The sequence below is a fragment of the Seriola aureovittata genome, chromosome 18 (assembly GCF_021018895.1).
Source record: "Seriola aureovittata isolate HTS-2021-v1 ecotype China chromosome 18, ASM2101889v1, whole genome shotgun sequence".
Classification (NCBI taxonomy): domain Eukaryota; kingdom Metazoa; phylum Chordata; class Actinopteri; order Carangiformes; family Carangidae; genus Seriola; species Seriola aureovittata.
The window spans coordinates 1644755-1666753 of NC_079381.1; the positions used below are offsets into that span (position 1 = coordinate 1644755).

Here is a 21999-nt window from a genome sequence, read left to right on the forward strand (position 1 = left end):
CATCACAGACATTAAAAATGAGAGGATGAAAACACAGTAAAGCCCACAGGCTTATTTCCATTGTTGCCATAGAGAAAAACACTCAACACACCACAAGATAAAGAACCAAACAAAACAGGTGAAGACGATACAATCAACATAAAAACAGATAACAGATAGCCATCAGTGGGGTCGATATGGTAACTCATTTTTAACAATCTTCTTTCTACTGTTGCTTTTTAAAACGTGAGAGCAAGATGTGATCATGGATGGACCTTTATTATAAACCATTAATACATTCTGGTTATGTGTTGAGGTGTTGTGATGATCTGCTGTAGCAGGAGGTGACAGCGTAATCAAATGACGTGTAACTCGCACTAATGAGCTAATGTGTGAAGAAGTGAGTTGTCCAGAAAGGTAGCTTTTTCTGTTTAGAAACCTAATTCTTCTTTATCTTGGTGAGGGCTTTAAAGCCATATTTCTACCTGATAACTGGATCTGAACTGAACATCAGGTCACCTCACTGTTTTAGGAGCAAAAAGATTGACTTCAGTTTTCGGGCTAATCTATTATCTGTCAGACTTACAGTTTGAAGTTCCTCACTAAGACTGAGAGTGTTCTCAACCACTGTTTTATCTTTATCCGCTACCATTAAAAGTGCTATATTTACCTATAAGTTTAGCTATTGCTACATAACTAGCATTAACATTAGCAGCTGTTTACTCTCCAGTCTAGAGGAAACGTTACTACTAACCCTCACCAACAGCTGTTTGCAGTCAACTGTCAGTTCAATTCAACAGGCTTTATTGGCATGACATTTTCATTGTGCTGCCAAAGCACAATTACAATCATTCAATGGAATTAAATTATCAAATAAAGGAAAATGTCAATAACAATATTGATATAATAAAATACAATATATTTTTTAATAGAATAAATTGATAATTAAATAAAGAAAAGGGAAAAGAAGCAATAAAATTAAATACATACACATATAACTACACATATATACACACATATAGACATTTGCAAATATATGCATACATAAACATGTAAACATAAGTTAAAGCAGTTATCAAATAAAGAAAGAAAAGGAGACGGTCGTAAATACATTTGGTTTCTATATTTCTACATATAGCTGTGTTCTGTTGTGACATATTCAGCATCCAACACTGCACATTCTGAATGAGGGTCATTTCTCCCATTTCTCTGTTAAACTTTTCAATTCTGGGCTTTTTTTTTTTCAAATTTTGTGAAGAATTCTTCCCTAATGTTTCTGTATTTTTGACAGTGTGTCAGGAAATGTAGTTCTGTCTCTAAAGCTCCGTCATCAGTCTGTCCTCTCTGGGCAGCCAGGTCTCCGTGTCCTAACATCTATCACTCTGTCTTTTCTGCTGCTGCTCGCATGCTAACCAGCTAGCTCAGGCCTGTCTCCTCCAATTTGACTTTTGATTGACTCATTAATTCATTAAACTTATTGTTTCAATACTGATGTCAGGGCTCAGTCAAATGAGTAAAAATGCTGCTTTACATACAGTTTTGAAGCATTGGTACTTACCTAGTTTCCAAGTTATGAGACTTTACAAAACGTTATAGAGGTAAATAATGAACCACTTTGGTATCACTTTACAATCACATGACCCTTATAAAGGATTTGTGAGGTTTTTAACTAGTTTATTAAATAGCTTCTTAACACTTATAAATCATTTATTAGCTGTTATAACACGTTAGATTAAAAAGGGTAACAGTGACCTGTTGCTTGCCAAATAGTGAGCCCACGTGTCTCTGTACTGTTCAGCCTCATGTTTCATTAGTTATTGAGCTTCCTTTGTTTTCTCCATCATCAGCATTTGTACCTGCTGCTTCATCACTTTTGTTCAGTTACTATCAATGAACCACCGTCAGCATCTTAATGCTCAAACAGTTGCATCTGGCAGATCAAATTATGGCAGATCACATGATCATATCAAATGAGCAGATTCATCCTCTGAGGCCTCGGCAGTGTTGTTCACCTTGACATGCTCTCAGCAGCCGTCCTCATTATAATCACAGCTGTTGATCAGATATTAACATGCAGATGCTTTTTGCTGGTTGGTCTCTTCTTCAGGACTTTATCATCCAGGTAGAACACAGGTGGGAACCTTCCTTTACCTGGTGAACTGCTCACCCATTCTTTGTCCCACTGTTCACATCTCTGTGATTCTCCCTCCATCATCTTCATGTTTCTTCTTCTCATCTTTACAACCACTTACTTATCAGTTACAAACATTTATAACTGGTAAAAGGGTAAAACACATCATCATTTATTAATGACTTACTACTTTTACCAGTTATAAATGGTAGTAACTCATTAGTAAGATTAATGAGTAGTGAGCATTAACTTGATCTTGCCAAATACTGAGCTGCATCAATGTATGAAAACAGTGTTATAACTTGTTTATAATTGTTTATTTATGATTTATAAAGTGTTAAAAAATGAATGAATAAACTAGTTATAAACCATTTATATATATATTTTATAAGGGTAGCCTTATTGTACAGTGGTACCCCCTTTTGTACATGCTATACATTTAATAGGCCCATTAAATAACAAATAGTTTAAAGTACACTCCTTGATTTTGTGAACCCCAGTCTCTTAAATGTCCCACCAGGCCACTGTTGCTGTTTTCACTCTCAGCTGTGAAGTGTGTGGAGTGATTCCTAACTGTGGGACTCTCACTCTGAAAACTGCCAAACAGCAACAAGAGATTCTGTTGAACCATATTCAGCTTCCACACATTTGACTGTAAGAATGCTGCTCCTACAGTTAATATGATTCACCACGCTGCTGCCATGTGACAGGATGACAGGTCATTGCTCAACCAAACAAGCATGATGTTTGTCCGGGACACTGTCCTCACTGCAACCCCAGTGCAACAGGAGAGGGATTCATGAAATAGCTGGAACAGTGAAACACTGATAGGAGTAGTGTGCACAGAATATTCTCGTGGAGCCAGTCTTTTTTACAGTTATGGGTGTAAACTTCCTCAAGAGCAAAGAGGATCCTGTATATGTATCACTATGGCTGGTGCTGTCCAGCTGCTGGGATCAGTGGATTCTCACTGAATGTTTTCCACTCAAACGTCCTGATAACAGAAACTAAGATCGCCACATTCTGGCTGGATTTGCAAAGTAACAGTTCTGTAATTTAGCCTGAAAGATAATGACATTTGTAGTATTGAGGAATCTGAGAGAAAACTAATTCAAGAGCCCATGGTTCAGGATTTTTGAGCAAAATCTGATTGTAGAGGTTCAGACCGTGTGTTATCGATCAGAAAATTTGAAATGACACAAAAGATCATTATAAGAATTTATTTTATTTATTTTCCTGTTTTGATCTCTGTAAAAATCATCCGCTATGATTCATATTTAGTTTAACATGTTTTCACACATAAAAACTGGGTCTGAAGCTCATCTCCTCTTACTTCCTGATTGAGAAATCTGGATCAGGCCTTGTGCCCCGCCCACCACCTGCTCCAGGTGGACAGGTGAAAGAGCAGAGACTGGACCACTCCGAGGTCCTGAGGTCTGGACTAGGTTTTCATTAAGGATTTCATTCTACTTTGCTCTGTTCAGCTTTCCCTCAACTCTGACCAGTCTCCCCCAAAACCCCCCCCCACCATGCTGCACTGCTGGGATGGTGTTGGGCAGGTGATGAGCAGTCCCTGGTTCCTTTTCCCCCTTGGTGCGACTCGTTTGGGCAGGTGTAAAAACAGTAATCACATTCGGGTGTGGACCAAGACCCTTCTTCCTGTGTTTACCTTCCTGCTCCCGCCAGACAATCCGACCAATCAGAGAATGATGGATTTTGGTTCACTGTGTGAAAACAAAACGAACCTAGAAGTTTCCAAACTCATCAACTGAATCAGACCAGAGGAAAGCAACTTTAGGTGTGAAAACACTCTTACAAATAGTTCAGTCCAGGTCTCATCAGACCAGAGAATCTGGTTTCTCTCGGTCTCAGAGTCCTTTAGGAAACTGAGGAGAGGCTTCGTCTGACTCTCTGACATGAAGCTCAGATCAGTGGAGAGCTGATGGTTGTCCTTCTGGAACTTTCTCTGGAGCTCAGCGTGACCATCAGGTTCTTGGTCTCCTCTCCTCTCCCTGATGTCTCAGTCCAGGTCCAGCTCTAGAAGAGTCCTGGTGGTTCCAGACTTCTTCATGTCAGAATGATGGAGACCACTGTTCTTCTCGGGAACCTTCAATGCAGCAGAAATGTCTCTGAGCCTGGACACAGTCCTGTCTCTGAGCTCTGCAGCAGCTCCTTCCTCCTCGTGGTTTCTGCTCTGATCTGTTTGTCAGCTGTGAGACCTGATACAGACAGGTGTGTGTCTTTACACATCATGTCCAATCAGCTGAGTTTACCACAGGTGGACTCCAGCCAAGGTGGAGAAACATCTCAGAGATGATCCAGAGAAATGGAGGAACCTGAGCTACATTTACAGAGTCATAGTAAAGCGTCTGAAGACGTCTGTCAATGCGATATATTCAGTTTTATTTTTGTTTTGTCTGTTTTCACTTTGTCATAAAGAGGTATTGAGTGTGGACTGATGAAGGGATGAATGCTCTGTGATTGTAACTGGTGACTGCTCTGCTTATTATCTGCATTCATCCTCATTATCCTGCTGCTGTATAACTCCTGCAGGGCTGTGATAGTGTTCGTTCCTCTGGGAGCTTTTATTGTTCTTTAGCTGGTGATGGAGTAGGATCCATAGATTCACACCCCCGAGAGACGGCCCAGCAGCGCTGCCATGATTCACAATACAGACCAGCAGAGCAGAGTGTTACACTCCTGCCTTATTTCTTTTTATGCCCGTGGTGTGTTTACTTTCCTATTTGCTCCGATGTCTCACTCAGAACTCACATTTACAGCACCTACAGTTAAAGCTCCAGGACAGGAAGAGTGGAATTAAAAAGATCAGTCAAAGGATCCTTCTGTTGAAATTCATTTTGTCTCCATGTCTCAGATTTGGTGGACTGTCTGGACGGGATCCTGACCAGCCTGCTGGACGACAACATCCAGGTGTGGGCCATGAAGAGCCAGAGCGAGCACACACAGGTGCACACTCTGCTGGATAAGCTCGACGCCGCCTCTGATCGACCTGTACCGGCAGCGCTGCGGGCCACCGCCTCCCTCAAATCCCCCACCCTGTACATCTTCACATCTGGAACAACTGGTGAGTCTGTGGGTTTTCACATGTAATCTGCATTCTCTGTCATATAGACGATGCTCATAATGTGTAAGGAGACCGTGTCAGAGGGATAATGTTTAAATATTTCCTGTTGATACCTGTTCAGGAAATAATGATTATTTTTAGTATTGATTCATCTGTTTGTTACTTTTAGACTAGACTGCACTTCACAAACACATGCAGGTTGGGTTTAGGCCAGGTCCAGGATCTCCCTGCCTGTTGCCCAGTGCATGCTGGGATAAGTGCATTCAGTGAATTAGTTTAACTTAAAGCCTGCTGTATTTGTAAGACTAGATTATAATTCATTGACCTCAGTGATTCAGAGATTTACATTTTCTGAAAACGTCTACATTTTACATTCTGTATTCATCAGACAAATTTTTATTTATTTATTTATTTTTATTTTACGAGTATTAAATCCACTGGTGGAAGATTTTAAGAAAGAAGTTGAGATATTTTTGAGAAAAAAGTTTTTGTATTTCATTTCAAAATGCAGAGCTACATGTGACTTTGTGTGAACCAGCACACCTGCAACATGTTAAGATAACAGTATGTCAACACAGGGTTACGTCACACTAACACTTCCATCCACATGCTGGGAAACAGCTTTCAGAAAGTCTTCAGACCCCTTCACTTCTGTCACATTTTAATATTTTGCAGCCTGATGCAAAAATCATTCAAGTTACTTTTTCTATTATATCGTTTGCATGTATTTCCAAATATGATCACTCACTCACCACTGTTAGCAGAATTGCACTTCGTGATGAGAGCAGTGTAGATGGCAATAGAAGGAAGGAATTCCATTATGAAGGAAGTTTCCCTGTTGCAGGGAGAAGTTGTAAAAGCTGAACAGGCCCTGCAGTGAATAATTAGTTGTCAACTAGATCTCGTCCTGGAGATTTATCTACGGAGAGTGTTTCATCTAATGATATCTCTGGTAATATGAAAAATGATAACTCATATTTGGCTTCATATCTTGTATCTTTGTTCCAAAATGGTCAGTGAAGTGATTGCCCCTGTGTTCCTGGTCTAGCTTCACTTTTTGTACACCCTCTGCTGCATTCCACATTTGTTTTGAATTGTTTACACATCCCTCAAGTACTCAGATGTTTTTAAATATGCTTTTTCTGGCAATTTAACTTCACCACAAAATTTCATCATTTTCTATCGAGCATAACATCAGAATCTAGTTTGTGTCTGGATGCTACTGATTTTCCCTCATCCCTTCCAGCTGTTGCTTTCTTCACTTCTTGGTTGATCCAAGGAGATGGTCTAGCTTTAATTGTGCATGTTCTTCATGGAGCACGATGTTGGATAATGTCAGTAAAACAGGATACACAAGGTCCCGTGAAGGGATCTTGTCATCTTGCTTTACAGTCACTCTTGGGTATATTTTATTATGTATATAACGTATGGGCTCAAATTAGGGTCAAAAAGATTTTGAGCTTGTAAAGTGATGTTCACAAAAAAGTCTCTACTTGTGCACTATTGTTGAAAAGTTTTAGAACTCCCCCATTTTTCCAGTTTTATTTAAATGTCAGCAGCTCAAGCAAAAAACATTAAATGGTACGAGGGTCAGACGAAAACTGCCCTTGATAAAAGTTCAGGTCTCCAAAACCTGAAAAACATTCAAATTTCATAGAACTCTGGTCTCTTTCAGGGATGAATAAACTGGTGAACTTCCAGCTTTGATGACTGATAAACCCTCTGTTTGTACAAACTGTGTGACTACATCCTCTGATCATCATTAGACAACACTGTACTGCAGGACGTAGGACTGTATACTGCTGTCAGAGTGGAGGGAGACAGTGCAGTAACTGGTTGGTCAGAGCTTCATCCTACAGCAACATAATGAGCCACAACATTAGAAGAACTGAACCAGATGATGAAGACCAGCAAAGTGTCCAGACCTGAACCACATGGAGCTGGTTTGGGATAAACTGGACTGAAGGTGAAAGCAAAGCAACAAGTGACACACATCTGTGGGGACTTCTACGACAGTGTTGGACCACATTCTGAACAATGTTTGATTTCCACTGTAGAAGGAAGTGTGCTCAGCTTTTTTAAAAAACTTTATTGTTTATTTGTTTGATTCTTTCATTTCACAGACACAGACATTACATCATGTAAATTTCACTAGCAACTGGAAAAATGTCTTTTCATTAGTTGTAAATCAACCTCTGTAAATCTTTAAAATATACCTATATGAGAAATTGACTTAAATTTAATAAATTGAAATTGAATAAAATCTGTGAACACATAATGTCAGTGATGAGATTAACACAAAGACACTGTGAAAAAAGAACAATCTGCCCTCTGATCAGACCAATCAGATTCAGGTGTAAAGAAAGGGTCTGATATTGTATTATGTTTTTATTATTTGTGAACATCATTTAGCTCAAAATCTTTTTGACCCTAATTGGAGCCAGTAGGAGAGTTTTTCAAATGTGGGGGAAACCCAGAGAGAGTGAACATCTGTCCAACTGTGACCACATTTCAGGGTCTGCTTATCTTTCATGACTGGAGTCAGAAACCTGTTGGGGTGTCTTCTCAGGATCAGCCACTAAGCTGTTACAATATAAATGCAGCATTGTATAACATTGTGTTGTATTGTCTTGGAGGTAGCATGTGGCATCAGATGTCATGTGATGCAGTATCATGTGTTCATTTTCACAGGGCTCCCGAAAGCTGCAGTGATCACTCACCTACAGAGTCTGAAGGCAGCGGCGGGTTTCTGGGCGTTTGGGGGAACTGAAGACGATGTGGTCTACATCCCTCTGCCGCTCTACCACAGCGCAGCTTCTCTGATCGGTATAGGAGGAACTATAGAGCTGGGTAGGCCTCTGAGTTTCTTCATGACACTCATCTTAATTCCTTGTATTCACTATATGTTGTAAGCATTTCTTTTGTCATGTCAGATGAAATCTAAACATCTAAAAAAAACACTATCTAGATCAGGGACACTGAATGCCCTCTGTCAAGACACAACTAACCTTTGTTTGTTCATATTATGGTGAATTGGCACCATTAAAAGTCAATGTAGCAATTAACAGCTCTTTTTTTCATTTTATGTATGGAAGTACAGACAACATAGAAACTATTACAGGTTAAAAACAGGATGATTCTTGGGGCAGTTCTGGAGTTACTAAGATCATTTTTCTATGACTTTAAGCTGGTTTATGGAGGATTTTCAATGGTGTATAATTTATACTGAATCTAAAGATATGCGTGTTCACATTTGACTGAGTTATGACTCTGAGCGGGAGTATGATCCCACTCCCTGCCAACTGGAGTACCCCAAGGGTCAGTACTGGGATTTTTTTGCAATATACACCAATATGTGGATGACACCCAACTATACCTGTTGTTCCTGCCAGACGACCCCACGGTCTCTGTGCGGATCTCAGCTTGTCTCTCTGACGTATCCACATAAATGAAGGAATGCCACCTTCAACTTAACCTCTCTTACCTGATTCAGTACACCACCCAACTCTTGATCCAGGCCATGGTTATCTCTTGCTTCAACTACTGCAATGCTCATTTTGGTTAATTTCCTTGAAAAAGAAACAGTTGAGAAACACTAACAGTTCAAAGAACAGAAATCAAGTCTTTCAACTATAGACGATCTGTTTTAAACTTCTACACAAAATGGACTTTGATGGACTGTTTTATGATTGACAGTGATATGATGTCCTCACTACAGCCATCATATGATTTGAGCTCCATGTTAGATACAGAGGAGCAGACAGAGTCCACTGTCCATAGTGTAACTGCTCAACTATGTGACCCCATTGAGGACCCACTGTTTCACTTCGACTAGCAGCTTAATTAGAGGCTGTAGAGCAGGAAGTGGACACTGGAGACTATTATGGAGAATATTAATCCTGTTGTAAATTCTTGGTTTCTGAATTTTCTCCAACTCTTACCAAAGTTGGCGGTTCTCAGTCTGTCACTGGCAGAGACCAACATCCCGACAGGGTGTACCAACAAACCTTGGTGAGGCCACTGACCTGACAGTTTTAGATGTTGAAATGTAGTAAACTTTGTAGACATTTGTCACTTTTAGCCTTTAGACTGTCCACACGGAACCAACTGTTATGTAATTGAAAAGTCAATAAAATGTCCTTCCCTGACCTCTTTAGCTCGTCTTCGATGGAAAACATCATGAGGTCGAGGAAAGATGTGAAGGAGAATTCATAATGATTTAGGAGAAGACAGCTGCGGTGCTAATGCTAAGTTCACAATTGCAAATCGGCACTCGATTAGTGTTTGTGAACTGTTAGAAAGGCGCAATCCAAGTCACTCAACCTTAGATTGATCACAGATCACAGTCACCAGAAAGATATCTAGCAAGCTAAATATCTGGACCTGCTGGGGAGTCCAAATGCAGTCGAGAAAAGCCATACTCGCATTTTTTATCCTGGTATCTCAAGATAACAATATATCACAAAAAAGTACAAGTAGTTCAAAATGAGTTTTTTCCTTCTAAAACTGACTGTCTGCCACAGGGAGCTCCTAAATTGTGCAGGTATAGAGTGAATCAGGTGATTCCTCAATTATTCCTGATTAGAGAAATTGGAAGTGTTACGACTGACTCGTGTGACAACCATCCCTGGTCTCCCCCACAGTCACTGATCTTGGGTTATTCCAAGCCATATCTATTCTTTAAAGAGGTGGCATCGACTCTAAATGTATATGTACTGTAGTATTCAAAATAAAAGCTAATTGCCAAGCTAGCTCACAAACGACTTATTTTCAGCCTCTACATGAAAGTTTTTTTTATGTTTGGTATTAAGTCCATTAAAAACTGTAGCTGGCTAGACTGCATTTTAACTTACTGATAGAACAAAGGTCACAGAACAAAATAACATTTGTCTTTGAACCTTTACCACCAGATAAAATTGGCAGACATGTTGTCCTTGTTATTTGCAATAGGTATGTTTAGTAGGTCAAAATGAATGTCGTTACTCTGTGCCCCAGTTTTTTGAAAGACATCAACCATGTGTTCTGTTTAAAGTAGGCCTGTCTCTGTTTGCGCTAATTTCTTCACCTCTGTTTGTGGAGGGTATCCCTTCAGGGGGGGCAGTATTGTACCTCAGATGTCGTCGTTATGTTAGGTTCAAATCCACAGGTATGACACAGGTAGCTTGTTGTTTTATTTTCTTTGATTTTTACATGTATAAAATTCTAACTGGAAAATCATTGTGGGTTTGAACAGAGAGCATCTCTCGTGTGGAGTTTGGAGATAATAAATAATATATAATAAATACACCATGTAGTTGACTGGGGACGGTTGAACATTTTGCATTTTTTCAGTTACTCAAAGAGTACTTGTTCTAGACCAACCAAACCTTTTATATAATAAACTTATATCTGTCCGACAATGACCCATACCATTTAAAGATGACCCATGAGACATGTGACATATGATTCACTATTTTTTTTTAATGCAAAAAAGATGTTGCAACTGACCCCAACCCTGTACATTAAATTTCACCAATTAACTTTTGCTTTTTTCTCAATAAGCACAGTATTCTGAAAATATGCATTGTTTTACAATAATATTGTAGTACTATTTATTTATTTATGGTAGTAGTAGTATTTATAGCAGTTGTTGAGTTTTGCTTTGCCTACAACATAGGTCTAGAGTCACTTAATTGCTTATGATGAACAGAACAGGTAAATATATTATAAGACCATGAGAGATTGACTAAATAATTCCTAAAATAACTTTTTATTACTATTTTATTATTTTATTTTATTTTTATTCTGTTATGTGTTAAAATGGACAATTACTGCTGCGTCTGTTTCTGTCAGCTTCATATTTTTCCTATTTGGAACTGAAATGTTAAAAACACTGTTGTGTGGTCTGTTGTGATTTGGCTGCTCAGCTTGAGGAAAGTTACAATAACTTGTTGCAACCGTCTCCACCCTGTCAGCCATGACAGAACATCATGTGATAGACACACTGACACATGCTAACCAAGTCACCGACACAATGATTCAAACTAAGTCAGTTTTGATTCAATCAAACAAAAGCTCAGGTATGGTCCGTTTAACAATGTTGAACATGTTTTCTGTCTTCCTGGTGGAGGAGGGTCTAACTGAGCATGTGCAGTACGAGTGTCACCACTTGTTGCCACCATCCATTCTCCACTGACCAGTAGCAAAATGTAGGCAGTGCAGCCAGTACAGCTTGTGATGAAACAGATCAGTATGTCTGATCTGTATATATTAAGATCCATGTTTATTTTAATATGTGTATGTATTATATATACATTGTATTGAAAATGGAGAATAAATTTAATGACACTGTTGTCTGTTGTTTTTCAGGTGCAACCTGCGTGTTGAAGAAGAAGTTCTCAGCCTCGCAGTTCTGGAACGACTGTAGAAAACATGACGTGACTGTTTTCCAGTATATAGGTGAACTGTGCAGATACCTCTGCAACCAGCCCAAGGTAATCTTCTATTTTATAACCTCTTACACAAATTATATCATGCCTGTCTCTGCATGGATGTACTGACACAACCAACACTCTTTATTTCTCATACATTCTAGTATAAAATTGTTTCAAATAGAATTAAACTGTTGTGTTTCCCTCCACATTAAAAGCACAATGTGAACGTTATTAAAGTATTTGATCTGTTTCATCCACTAATGTTTCCAGTTAATGAACAACAGAGCGAGCAGAGTCACAGTGAAGTGCTACTTATGAATCATTCAAGTACTATTGTGCAAAACTGTGGCAGAAAGATAAGCAGGGTCTTTGTTTTAGTGTGTGTCCTCCCATTGTGGACACACACACACACACACACACACACAACACACACACACACACACACACACACACACACACACACACACACACACACACACACACAGAGTGAGGGCAGAGCTCGTCCCTTCTTGAGGCTGGACTCAAAGTTCTCTTTGTCCACTCTCTCCCTCGGTTATGTGGCTGTGTGGGTGGAGGTCCTCCCCAGTCTCTGGCAAATTAAAGATGTAGACACGTACAGTATGTGTGCACACAAGCATGAGCACTAATTACTGCTTGTGTGCTGCCTTTATGCACAGTGATCAATGTGCAAGCAGGCATGTGCACATCTTCTGAAGGTTGAGAAACACACTGTGTTACTGTCAGCACAGGTCTGATGGTGCTCACTGCTTTTATTAGATGATTACATGTAGTTGTTTATTGAACCAGTATTCCCTTATAAAGATCCAGTAAAGGCACCATCTTTAAAGTATGATTGACATGTCATTAGTCTAATTAGCTTGTTAGAGCTGAGAGAAGACGACTTGTATTTATCAGTGGTTGTTGTGTTAAACTGACCTGATACAAACAAACTTTTCATTTGGTTTCTTGGTGGTGAAGCTGCTCTTGTATTTTTCAGTGCAGACTGTATAAACAGAAACATACAGTTTGTATGTAACAAGGGATTCCCATGTTTTCTCCTAACAAATGGAAAAACATGCTGCATGAAGCCAGAACAAATACACTAAAGGTCCATATATTCTAAAGGTCTCTGTCCCTTCTGATTGGCTGACTGACCTGTTGTTACTAGAGCTCCAGAGAGAAGCCTGGGAGAGGAGATGTAAAACTACATTGAGATGGTTTTTGGTTCTTAAAACCATAAATATATCCTCTGATGGATCAACACTTCAAATAAAACACAGGAGAAGAGAAAATATGGAGCTTCAACAGCAAACTCACAGCAAATACGAAAAAACCCCAAAATGCAAATACTAAACCAAAAACAACCTAACCCTGAAAATAAATATTGCACGTGCTGGCTACCAAAGTCTGCACAAATGTACGCCGTGCAGTCCACATGCTGCCATAGCAACCTCAGCCACGTGGCTCGGTTGTTGCATGGGCACCTAATAGAAACACCACCTGGCATCTATACTTTGTATGAGAAAAGCATCTTTTCTGCACTGAAATATTGATAACATTGAAAAATCCATAAGAGCAGCTGCTTTGTGAAGCATTCTTTTCTTTTTTTTCTTATTTCCAGCACATTATATAATTGTGTGTGTGTGTGTGTGTGTGTGTGTGTGTGTGTGTGTGTGCACGTGCGCGCACTTGTTAGAACAGATTGGTGGGACGCTCCTTGTAACACCAATTAGCTTCACACTAATTTGACCGGTTTGTATTCATGGTATTTCTTTGTTTGTGACACACACACACACACACACACACACACACAGTCATTGCATAACTTTTCCTGTGTATTCCAGTGTGTCAGCTTCTTGAATTACAAACATTTCTTCTGCTACTCCCTCCATCAGACAGAGGTGGATAAAGTTCACAAGGTGCGGATGGGGGTGGGGAACGGGCTGCGGCAGGACGTGTGGCGGGAGTTCCAGAGTCGCTTTGGGAACATTAAGATGTGCGAGGTGTACGGCTCCACGGAGGGAAACCTCTGTTTCATGAACCACATCGGCAAGATCGGAACTGTGGGCCGCTCCAACTTCTTCTACAGGGTAAGTGCTAAGTGACAAGAATGAACTCATTCCAATTTGATGGTCAGAGGTCAAAGGTCACTGTGACATCACAGGACCCACTGAAGTGAGTGTCCTCAGGAAGAACAGTCTGCTCTGTCCCTTCCTGAAGAGGACTTCAGTGTTGTGAGTCCAGTCCAAGTTTTTATTGATTGTATTTGTCTGTCTGAGCTTCACTTCCTGTTCTTGGGTGACATCCAGGACGGGGGGGGGGGGTCCTGTCCCCTGGTCCTCCACCACAGGCTCAGTGGTTTTGCTGATACGGAGCTGCAGGTGGTTGTCGTGACAACGCTCTGGTCAGTGTGAAGACATGAAGAGTGAAGACAACATGTTTCATACATGTCAACATAGTGATAACTTACATTTTACCAAAAAAAACCAACCTTTTATTAAATCCCTCCAAAGTCTCCTCTACATGTTAAATGCCTGATGAAGACCCTGCTGGGTTGAAACATTGTGTTTGTTGTTGTCAGCTGATGTTGGGAGCTATACCACAGTGTGCGGATGTTGTTTCACTTTTTACCACGAGTGCGGACAGACAGTGATGTTAAGTGCAACTTGACCGGGTGTTCGAAGCAAACGACTTTGAGGTTATCATTGATTCATTTGGAAGTGCAGGGTTATTTAAAGTTAGATAATGACAAACAGCTAATATAATAAAATCCATCATGTTGGTCAGCACTGTCGAGACAGTTTGCAGTTGGTCAGCAACACAAATTTACATGCCTTTATGCAGCTTTACCTCACCTAACCAAGAAATCCACTAACTGCTGCAAAGGGATTAACAGGAAGAGCTTTTTCAAAACTTGTGCTGTGAATCTTAGTGGGACTGAGCCTTTAAACAAGACAAGACAAGAAAAGATCAATGCCTTGTTTTCAGCTTGTCGAGGCTGAAACTTTCACTGCACCCAAAACAGAAACCACAAACGTCTTGATCAAGTTTCTATTCTTATCTGTGACAGAACAAAGAGCCTCTACAGCCTCTGTGAGGGGGCAGTTAGGCACAGCAGTGTTCTGAGATAAATTCGAACACATCTTAGTAAAGCATGTTAGTATGCTAACATGAGCTAATCAGCACTAAACACCAACTACAGCTGAGGGAGTGTCATCAGTTTTGCAGTTATTTAGTCTAAATCAAAGACATTTACCTGAGTCACCAACTTCAGCAAGATTCATCCTCTGAGGACCATGAATGTCTGGATCCAGTAGAGGCCGAGATATTCCATAGGACAAGTGAACCTGCTGGTGGTCCTACGGGAAAGGTCAGGGGATCACTGGGGTTCATCTGCTGGGGACCCTGAATGACTGTACAGACTTTCATCTTGGTTATTGTGATGTTTCAGTCAAGTGGTGGAACAACCAAGGGACTGATGTTAACCTGGTGCTAGCATGGCTACAAATACTCCAAATATAAAGTTTGTCCTGGTGGTGTTAGAAAGTACATAGAGGTTCATCCTCTGTGGAGCAAAATGTGTAATGGTGGTCGCCTCTTGTAGAATTTTATCTAATATGTACAAGTGATATACTTCACCTGAAAAGTCAGGGGGTCATGAAAGGCTTTAAGATTTATCCTCTGGGGATTATGAATAACAAGGTTCATGGCTGTTGTGTTGCAGGTCGACTTTGCTCTTTCTGACATAATTTGAGTTGTTTGAATCTGTCATGAAGACAAAGAGGGAAATAAAGTTGGTTGCATTAATGTACAGTAGCCTATGTGTGTGTGTGTGTGTGTGTGTGTTTATCATCTGTGTTCATAGAAAGCACTGAGCTGCATCACACACAAGAAACGTTCCCAAGGAAAGAATCATTGACATTCTTCCCAGTATATCAGGTTTTTCTTGTTTGTTTTGCAAGTGCAAGGTATTGTGGGTATTAAAGTCTTGGCGTTATTATCTTTAATCCTTGAAGGAATAGTTCAACATTTTGGGAAATATACTTAATCTCATATCTGTGTGTTCAGTTCAGAGCTGGAGTCAGGGTGTGGTTAGTCCAGCAATGACTGCATACTGTTGCCCACACAGTTAACTCAGTTAACTCTATAAGATCATAAAAGACTGTAATAACTATCAGAGATGTGGTTTTACTGCGGACAGGATTATATAGCATACACAAAGTGGTTTAAAAGTAAGTATACAGACAGTGTAACAGTTCCATCCAGTACCCCCTCCTCTAGGGAGGGCACCTGACGTCCCAGGCAGATCAGGGTGACTAAGCTGAAAGTCCCCAGTGAGGGAGGGATCCAGAATGCTTCTGGCTAACACCCTCAATCTCTCCTCTGGACCATACCCCTCCCAGTCCACCAGATACTGGCAGCCCCCGCCCAGACCTTCTGCCCAGCCTCGCCGTGTGGCACAGGTGTCCAGTGACGATTAGCCATTCTCTGATACCACTGCAGCAGAGCGGCACGGGCCCTTCTCCAGGTACTGTAACACCTGCAGACGAAGGCTCAGGCAGAAGGGACTGACACCTCCCTCTCGGGGTCAAGGATCGGGGGGGAGGCTGGCGAACATACATGCATTGGATGGGCGACAGTCTTGTTGCAGAAACAGGTAAAGAATCAAATCCACAAAAGTAGCTTACTCCAGTTTGTAGGATTCTGGGACAGGGTTACCTTCAGAGACGGGGAGGCCAGTGACAAAGTCCAAAGAGATGTGGGACCGTGGTCACTGAGGAGCGAGCAGGGGGCGAGGAAGGCCAGCTGGCTGATAACAGGACGGCTTGTGTGTGTAACTCCTGCTGATGAAGTGATGAGAAAGGCTGAGGATCAAACAACAGAGAAGAGTTTTACTGAAAGGAGCAGCGAGTGGCTGAGTCCATGTCGTACCTCTAGACCTGGACCACAGGTGCGTTGTGGCAGTGATGCTTCCAGGAGAGAGGGAGCCAGGGGTGTCGGAAGTGAACGGGACAACAAGGATCCTGCACAGGTGCTGCACCTGGTTGGAGAGGCAGCTGATCACGCGCTCTATGGACATGTGGAAGTTCTCCTGCAGGAAGTGCAGCTGCTGTGTTGTGGTGGAGAGGATGGAAAAGCTGAGGTCCCTGATTCTGGATGGTGGCACAGGGTGGGTCTGATCCTGCTGAGTCCTTCATGGTCAGATTGTACTGTAACAATCCTGTGGAGTCAGACTGGAAACCGGGTCAAAGTCTTTACTTGCCTGTGTTAATAGGTTGTCAGTCAGTGTAGAGGACAGTACAGGTGAGGAGAAAACGGTCTTACACAGTGAATGTGACTCGTGACAGGAATGGCTGACAACCTGACTAACAGGTAACACAAAGACAATGTGGCAACTGAAAGAGGGAGAGGCTAAACTATATATACAGGTGTGATTGGCTAACAAGACACAGGTGAACACTGGTTTGAAATAATACAAAGGCAAGGAAGTAAAACAACCATGAAATATGAGAGTGATTTCAAAATAAAACAGGAAATGACTACAAGGAGCCCGAGCGAGATGTCACTGACAGATTGACATGGAATCAAGTTTTATAAATTATTGGAAAATCATAACAAAGCTGTAGCTTGAAGCAGGTGTATATTGACATGCAGTCTATTGTATGTGCAGAGCTCACTGTAGATACAGGGGGCCCCTAAAGTCTGAGACCTCTTTCCCATTCACGTGAATGGGTATTTATGAGTATGCAAAAGCATGCATATGTGATGTGTGTTTTTTTTATTGAGGTGCATACACGTTTTCACCCACATTCACTTCCCAACTCCCCACATCTTTAACTGTGGCAGAAGGAGCACTTAAAGGTGACCACTGTGTGAAGCGTAGTGAGTGGTGGGGGTAGGTAAACAGCTTAGAGGAGATCTGTCATGTATTATCCAGGATGCAGCATCACAGGTTCTTCAGGGGGTCAGTGAGCTGACTGTGTGTAGTCACTGTACAGGCCGTCCAGTACTGCCTGACTTTAGAATCAGAGGTGTTGGTACACCCGACAATTTGATGAAATACATTGCAATATTGTGTTATTTTATTATATGGGAGTTGTTATTGTGTAAGGCATATAAACATGCCCAGCCTGCATGGACTTACGTGACATGACAGAAATTTAATAGATTTAAATATCTAATTCTAGATATTATGTTATTACCTATTATTTATCTTATATATTATTTATTTATTTATTTATCTATATACTATAGATATAATTTATTATAATTACAATAAATTGTAAGATGTTTGTGATGTCCCGGGCTTGACAAAACACCAGAAACACTGTGTCTTGTGAAGATAACGTCTCGGGGTGTTAACGTTACGCTGCTGAAACTCAACTGTTGGGTAAAGAATGTCAACCTGAATAATTAGTAGTGGAGATTAAGCCGTAAGTCTGATGAGACAGTCAGGAAAGATGAGCAGCGAAGTGGCTTTCCTGTGGCCGTCGTGGGTATTAGCCTCACTAATGCTGGTCTATGGATCTGCTGTTAATCAGAGGACTTACAAAAGAGAGGCTGCATGTATTTAGCTCTAATCTCCGACCTCAGCTATTCTTAGGTCTGTCTCAGCGCCTGTCCTGCCGGCCCACACACCGTTATAAAAGAAAGTTATAGAAGTGAAGTTATGAAACATAATGATTTCCTCATTTAGTAAAGAGGATTGTCAGTTCTAGTTATTCTTAGCTTCTTTCACTTGTGTATAGTAATAGGAGCTGTTTTTGCATTGATGTATAATTTGTAGTGACTGTTTACAGTAAAAACAACATCATAATAGATTTTGAGTTGTGATCTGTATTTGCAGGTATCAGCGTATACTCACATCTGTGCAGGGGCATTTACCATACACCTAAATACAACCACATATATGTATCAGTGCACATGTTTTAGAGATGTAGCAGCACTTTGCAGTTTATCATGTGGTGTTTACTGTGCACTTTACTCCCTGACTTAAGCAACAGAAATATTCTGGAAAAAGTCTGTGGAGAGGCGACGTCTTAAAGCTCCATATTTTCCTCTTCTTCTGTGTTTTAGTTGAAGTGTTGATCCATAAGAAGATATATTTGTGTTTTAAGAACTAAGTTTTACATCTCCTCTGTCAGGCTTCTCTCTGGAGAGAGTACAGCATGTTTTACCAACTCATCATTTCTTCTGTGTGTGAAAACTTCATATAAAAAGAAAATAGTAACTAAATGTAGTGGAGTGAAAAGTCTGAACTGTGAAAACAATCCCACTATATTTTCTTCTCAGGTTCAAAACCGTGTTATTATATTGAGACGGGGCAGCTGTGAATGCAGACATCAGCACACAGACAGACAGACAGACAGACAGACAGACAGACAGACAGACAGACAGACAGACAGATACAGTGAGCGAGAGCCAGTCTCAACAGAGGTTCCATACAATAATCTGTTGTGCTTCAGGATGTCTTCCACAAGATGCAGCACATATTCAGACATGCTACACAACATACAACATTCATTAAAGTTGTAGGAACACTTGACCAGAACACTTGGCTATTTGGTCTCTATCTCACAAGTTTGTTTTTTTGGATGTGTTGCACAATACAAGTACCATCATCATCATCAGAGAAGAGTGGCTTTGTGTTCCTCTTCGCTTCACTTTAAAAGCTGCTAGGCTCAGTAAAGATCCTGGTTATGGAAGTGTTGGAAATGTCTTGTAAAGCAGTAACTTGTCACTTACATTATACGTAACTTTTATTCTGTATATTAGTTGTTAGAGCATTAGAACTTGTGATATCACTGGCGGCAGTACTGACGTAAAAAAAACGGTTTCTGATAACTCTTTACATTTTACAAGCACTAACATGAATGACAGTCAACATGTAGAAAACAGAGTGTTTTAGCTTTAACAGTCTGGAGCTTTCTGCTGCATCTCACGTTGTAATTTGCATCACAACTCTGCAAATGCCATTCACTGAGGAACACGAGATGTAGGCAGTAGTTTCATTTTGGGCCTGCTTCCTCTACTGTATGTTGTTTTTTTTTTTTTGTTTTTTTTTAAAGACTTTTACAATTTCCATCATCGTCATTTTTCACAGCAGACATTTTTACAATCCATAAAATGATGAAAAACTTTTAATAAAGGCTCTGGTGAGGTCCCTGCTGGCTCACTGGGATGTTTAACTGGAACAGACCTTATTAATGGTGTTAGTTCCTCCTGCTCTGACCAGTCAATATGTCTGCTGTGACAAATATGTGACGTTTAACCTGAAGTTGTGGATGATCGCTCCATTAATCAGTTTAGACGTCTGGCCTCTTTAGTAATATTTTCTTTTACCTTTTCGTGCAGCTCCTGTTCAAGTACGATCTGGTGAAGTATGACATGGAGAAAGACGAGGCAGTGAAAGATCAACACGGTTTCTGTCAGCGAGTGGAGAGAGGTAAGAGTGTAACTGCTGTCGGCTCATCTTTGTCTTCACCTGGAAAACATCTGTACTGATGTGAATCCTTTTTCCTCTCAGGTGAGACGGGGCTTCTTCTGTCCAAGGTGAGCGCCCTCAGCCCGTTCTTCGGCTACGCTGGGAGCAAACAGCTGACGGAGAAGAAGCTGATGAGGAACGTGTTTGTGAAGGGAGACGCCTACTTTAACACGGGCGACCTAATGGCTGAGGACCACGAGGGCTTCATCTGTTTCAGAGACAGAGTGGGAGACACCTTCAGGTACAGTGAGAGACTGAGACTTTACTGCAGCTACAAACTGCACACCTTTACCTGAGACGTTTACCAAGCAGACCAGCAAAGAGATGCTGCTGAGGTGATGTCACTTCCTGTATGGCATATTCATATATTTCTCATTTTCTAAGACAGATTAGTGTCATTGAACAAAGTTAAACAAAGATGACTTTGTGAGTGAACAAATAAATACACCTCCCATGAAATGTTACTTCGCAGCAGCGCACGTATCCACATCCATGATATCTGCCAAAAAACGATTTTACAACTTCTTGGCTGTAATCTCTGTAAAACCTTCTACATGTTCTAACACTCTGAACGGTTCAGACCCCAACAGCACACCAGGAAAATCAGAGGAGAGGTTCGTCATTATCAGGGTCTGTGATGGTTGAGGGGCGATTATCTCATTACAGGCCTGTTTCTAATCTTGTCTAAATTGTTTTTGGTTTGATGGTTTTTTAATTTTATTTATTATTAAGTAAGGACATGATTATTAAGGTTTCCTCCGCAGCGCTGAGGTAGAGCTCTGAAAGTGGTCACATGTCTGTATTGGATACACAGGACCACACTGTCACTATCAAATAGTCTTTAATACCTCCTCCGGACATGGGATTACTCTGCCTGGATCGGTCATTTGTGTCTGAAGTGGTTTTTCTTAAAAACTCTTAAACAGTCATCTGCTCTGATGGGTGCAGGTCTGATTAAACTGTCAGTGTTATAACCATGCTGGGTGATGGGGACCTCTGCTGGTGACTTTATAGATGCCCTTTGTTTGTGCAGGGAATGTTGAGTGGCGACAGCAGTTTCCAGAATATTGATTTATACCACGCAACTAAAATAATGATGAGGGAGTGATAACTAACCGGACTTTAATTCTTCATCACTTTGACTGAAGTCAGTGTTTCCTGTGGTTTCAGGTGGAAAGGAGAAAATGTAGCGACCACAGAGGTGACAGAGACTCTGGGGCTGGTGGATTTTATCCAAGAGGTCAATGTGTATGGAGTGGAAATACAAGGTACGTTTCAAATGTGTTTTGTGTTTGCAAATATCCAAATACTGCTCATCTAAGTCAGCCGCAAAATGACAAACATATTGTATCTGCAAGGTCTTCAGCATGACTGAGCAAACGAGATTTGGAATAAGACAAACTTGTGTACATTTTGTGATTATGAAATATGATTATTTCACTGAAAATAATGTTGTTTTTGCTTCATCAAAGAAAGAATAAGATGTGTGTGTGTGTGCAGGGCACGAGGGCAGAGCAGGAATGGCTGCCATGATAATGAGACCAGGCCTCACGTTTGACGGGAAGAAGCTGTTTGAACACGTGAAGAGGGATCTACCAGCGTACGCTCACCCACTGTTCATCAGGCTTCAGGTACTGAGCCGCAGCTTCCACGTCACCACCGCTTCAGCACAGTGTCACTATGTCACTATAGTGGAGTGACAAAAGGACTGATCTCAGGGCGGTGAACATCTGCAAACATCGCAAGCAGTGGCTCTCAACCTGTGGGTCGGGGCCCACTGGTGGGCCGCAAAAGAATTGCAAGTGGGCCGACAAATAATTTTCAAAACAATTACATTTTGGTGAAAAGATTTAATTCTAAGATAATAATTGATTATATTTTTAAATGGTTTTGGTGGTAACACAAA

At 40.9% G+C, this 21999-nt stretch overlaps 1 protein-coding gene across 1 annotated transcript in view; it reads left to right on the top strand.

The window, feature by feature from the left end:
* Positions 1-21999, top strand: part of slc27a6 (solute carrier family 27 member 6) — a 30738-nt gene that overhangs the window by 1638 nt on the left and 7101 nt on the right. The window contains exons 2-9 of the mRNA XM_056403743.1: positions 4986-5195; positions 7887-8045; positions 11544-11668; positions 13504-13698; positions 19964-20054; positions 20136-20334; positions 21264-21361; positions 21594-21724. Coding sequence (XP_056259718.1) covers positions 4986-5195; positions 7887-8045; positions 11544-11668; positions 13504-13698; positions 19964-20054; positions 20136-20334; positions 21264-21361; positions 21594-21724 — 1208 coding nt within the window. The remainder of the gene's footprint in view (positions 1-4985; positions 5196-7886; positions 8046-11543; positions 11669-13503; positions 13699-19963; positions 20055-20135; positions 20335-21263; positions 21362-21593; positions 21725-21999) is intronic.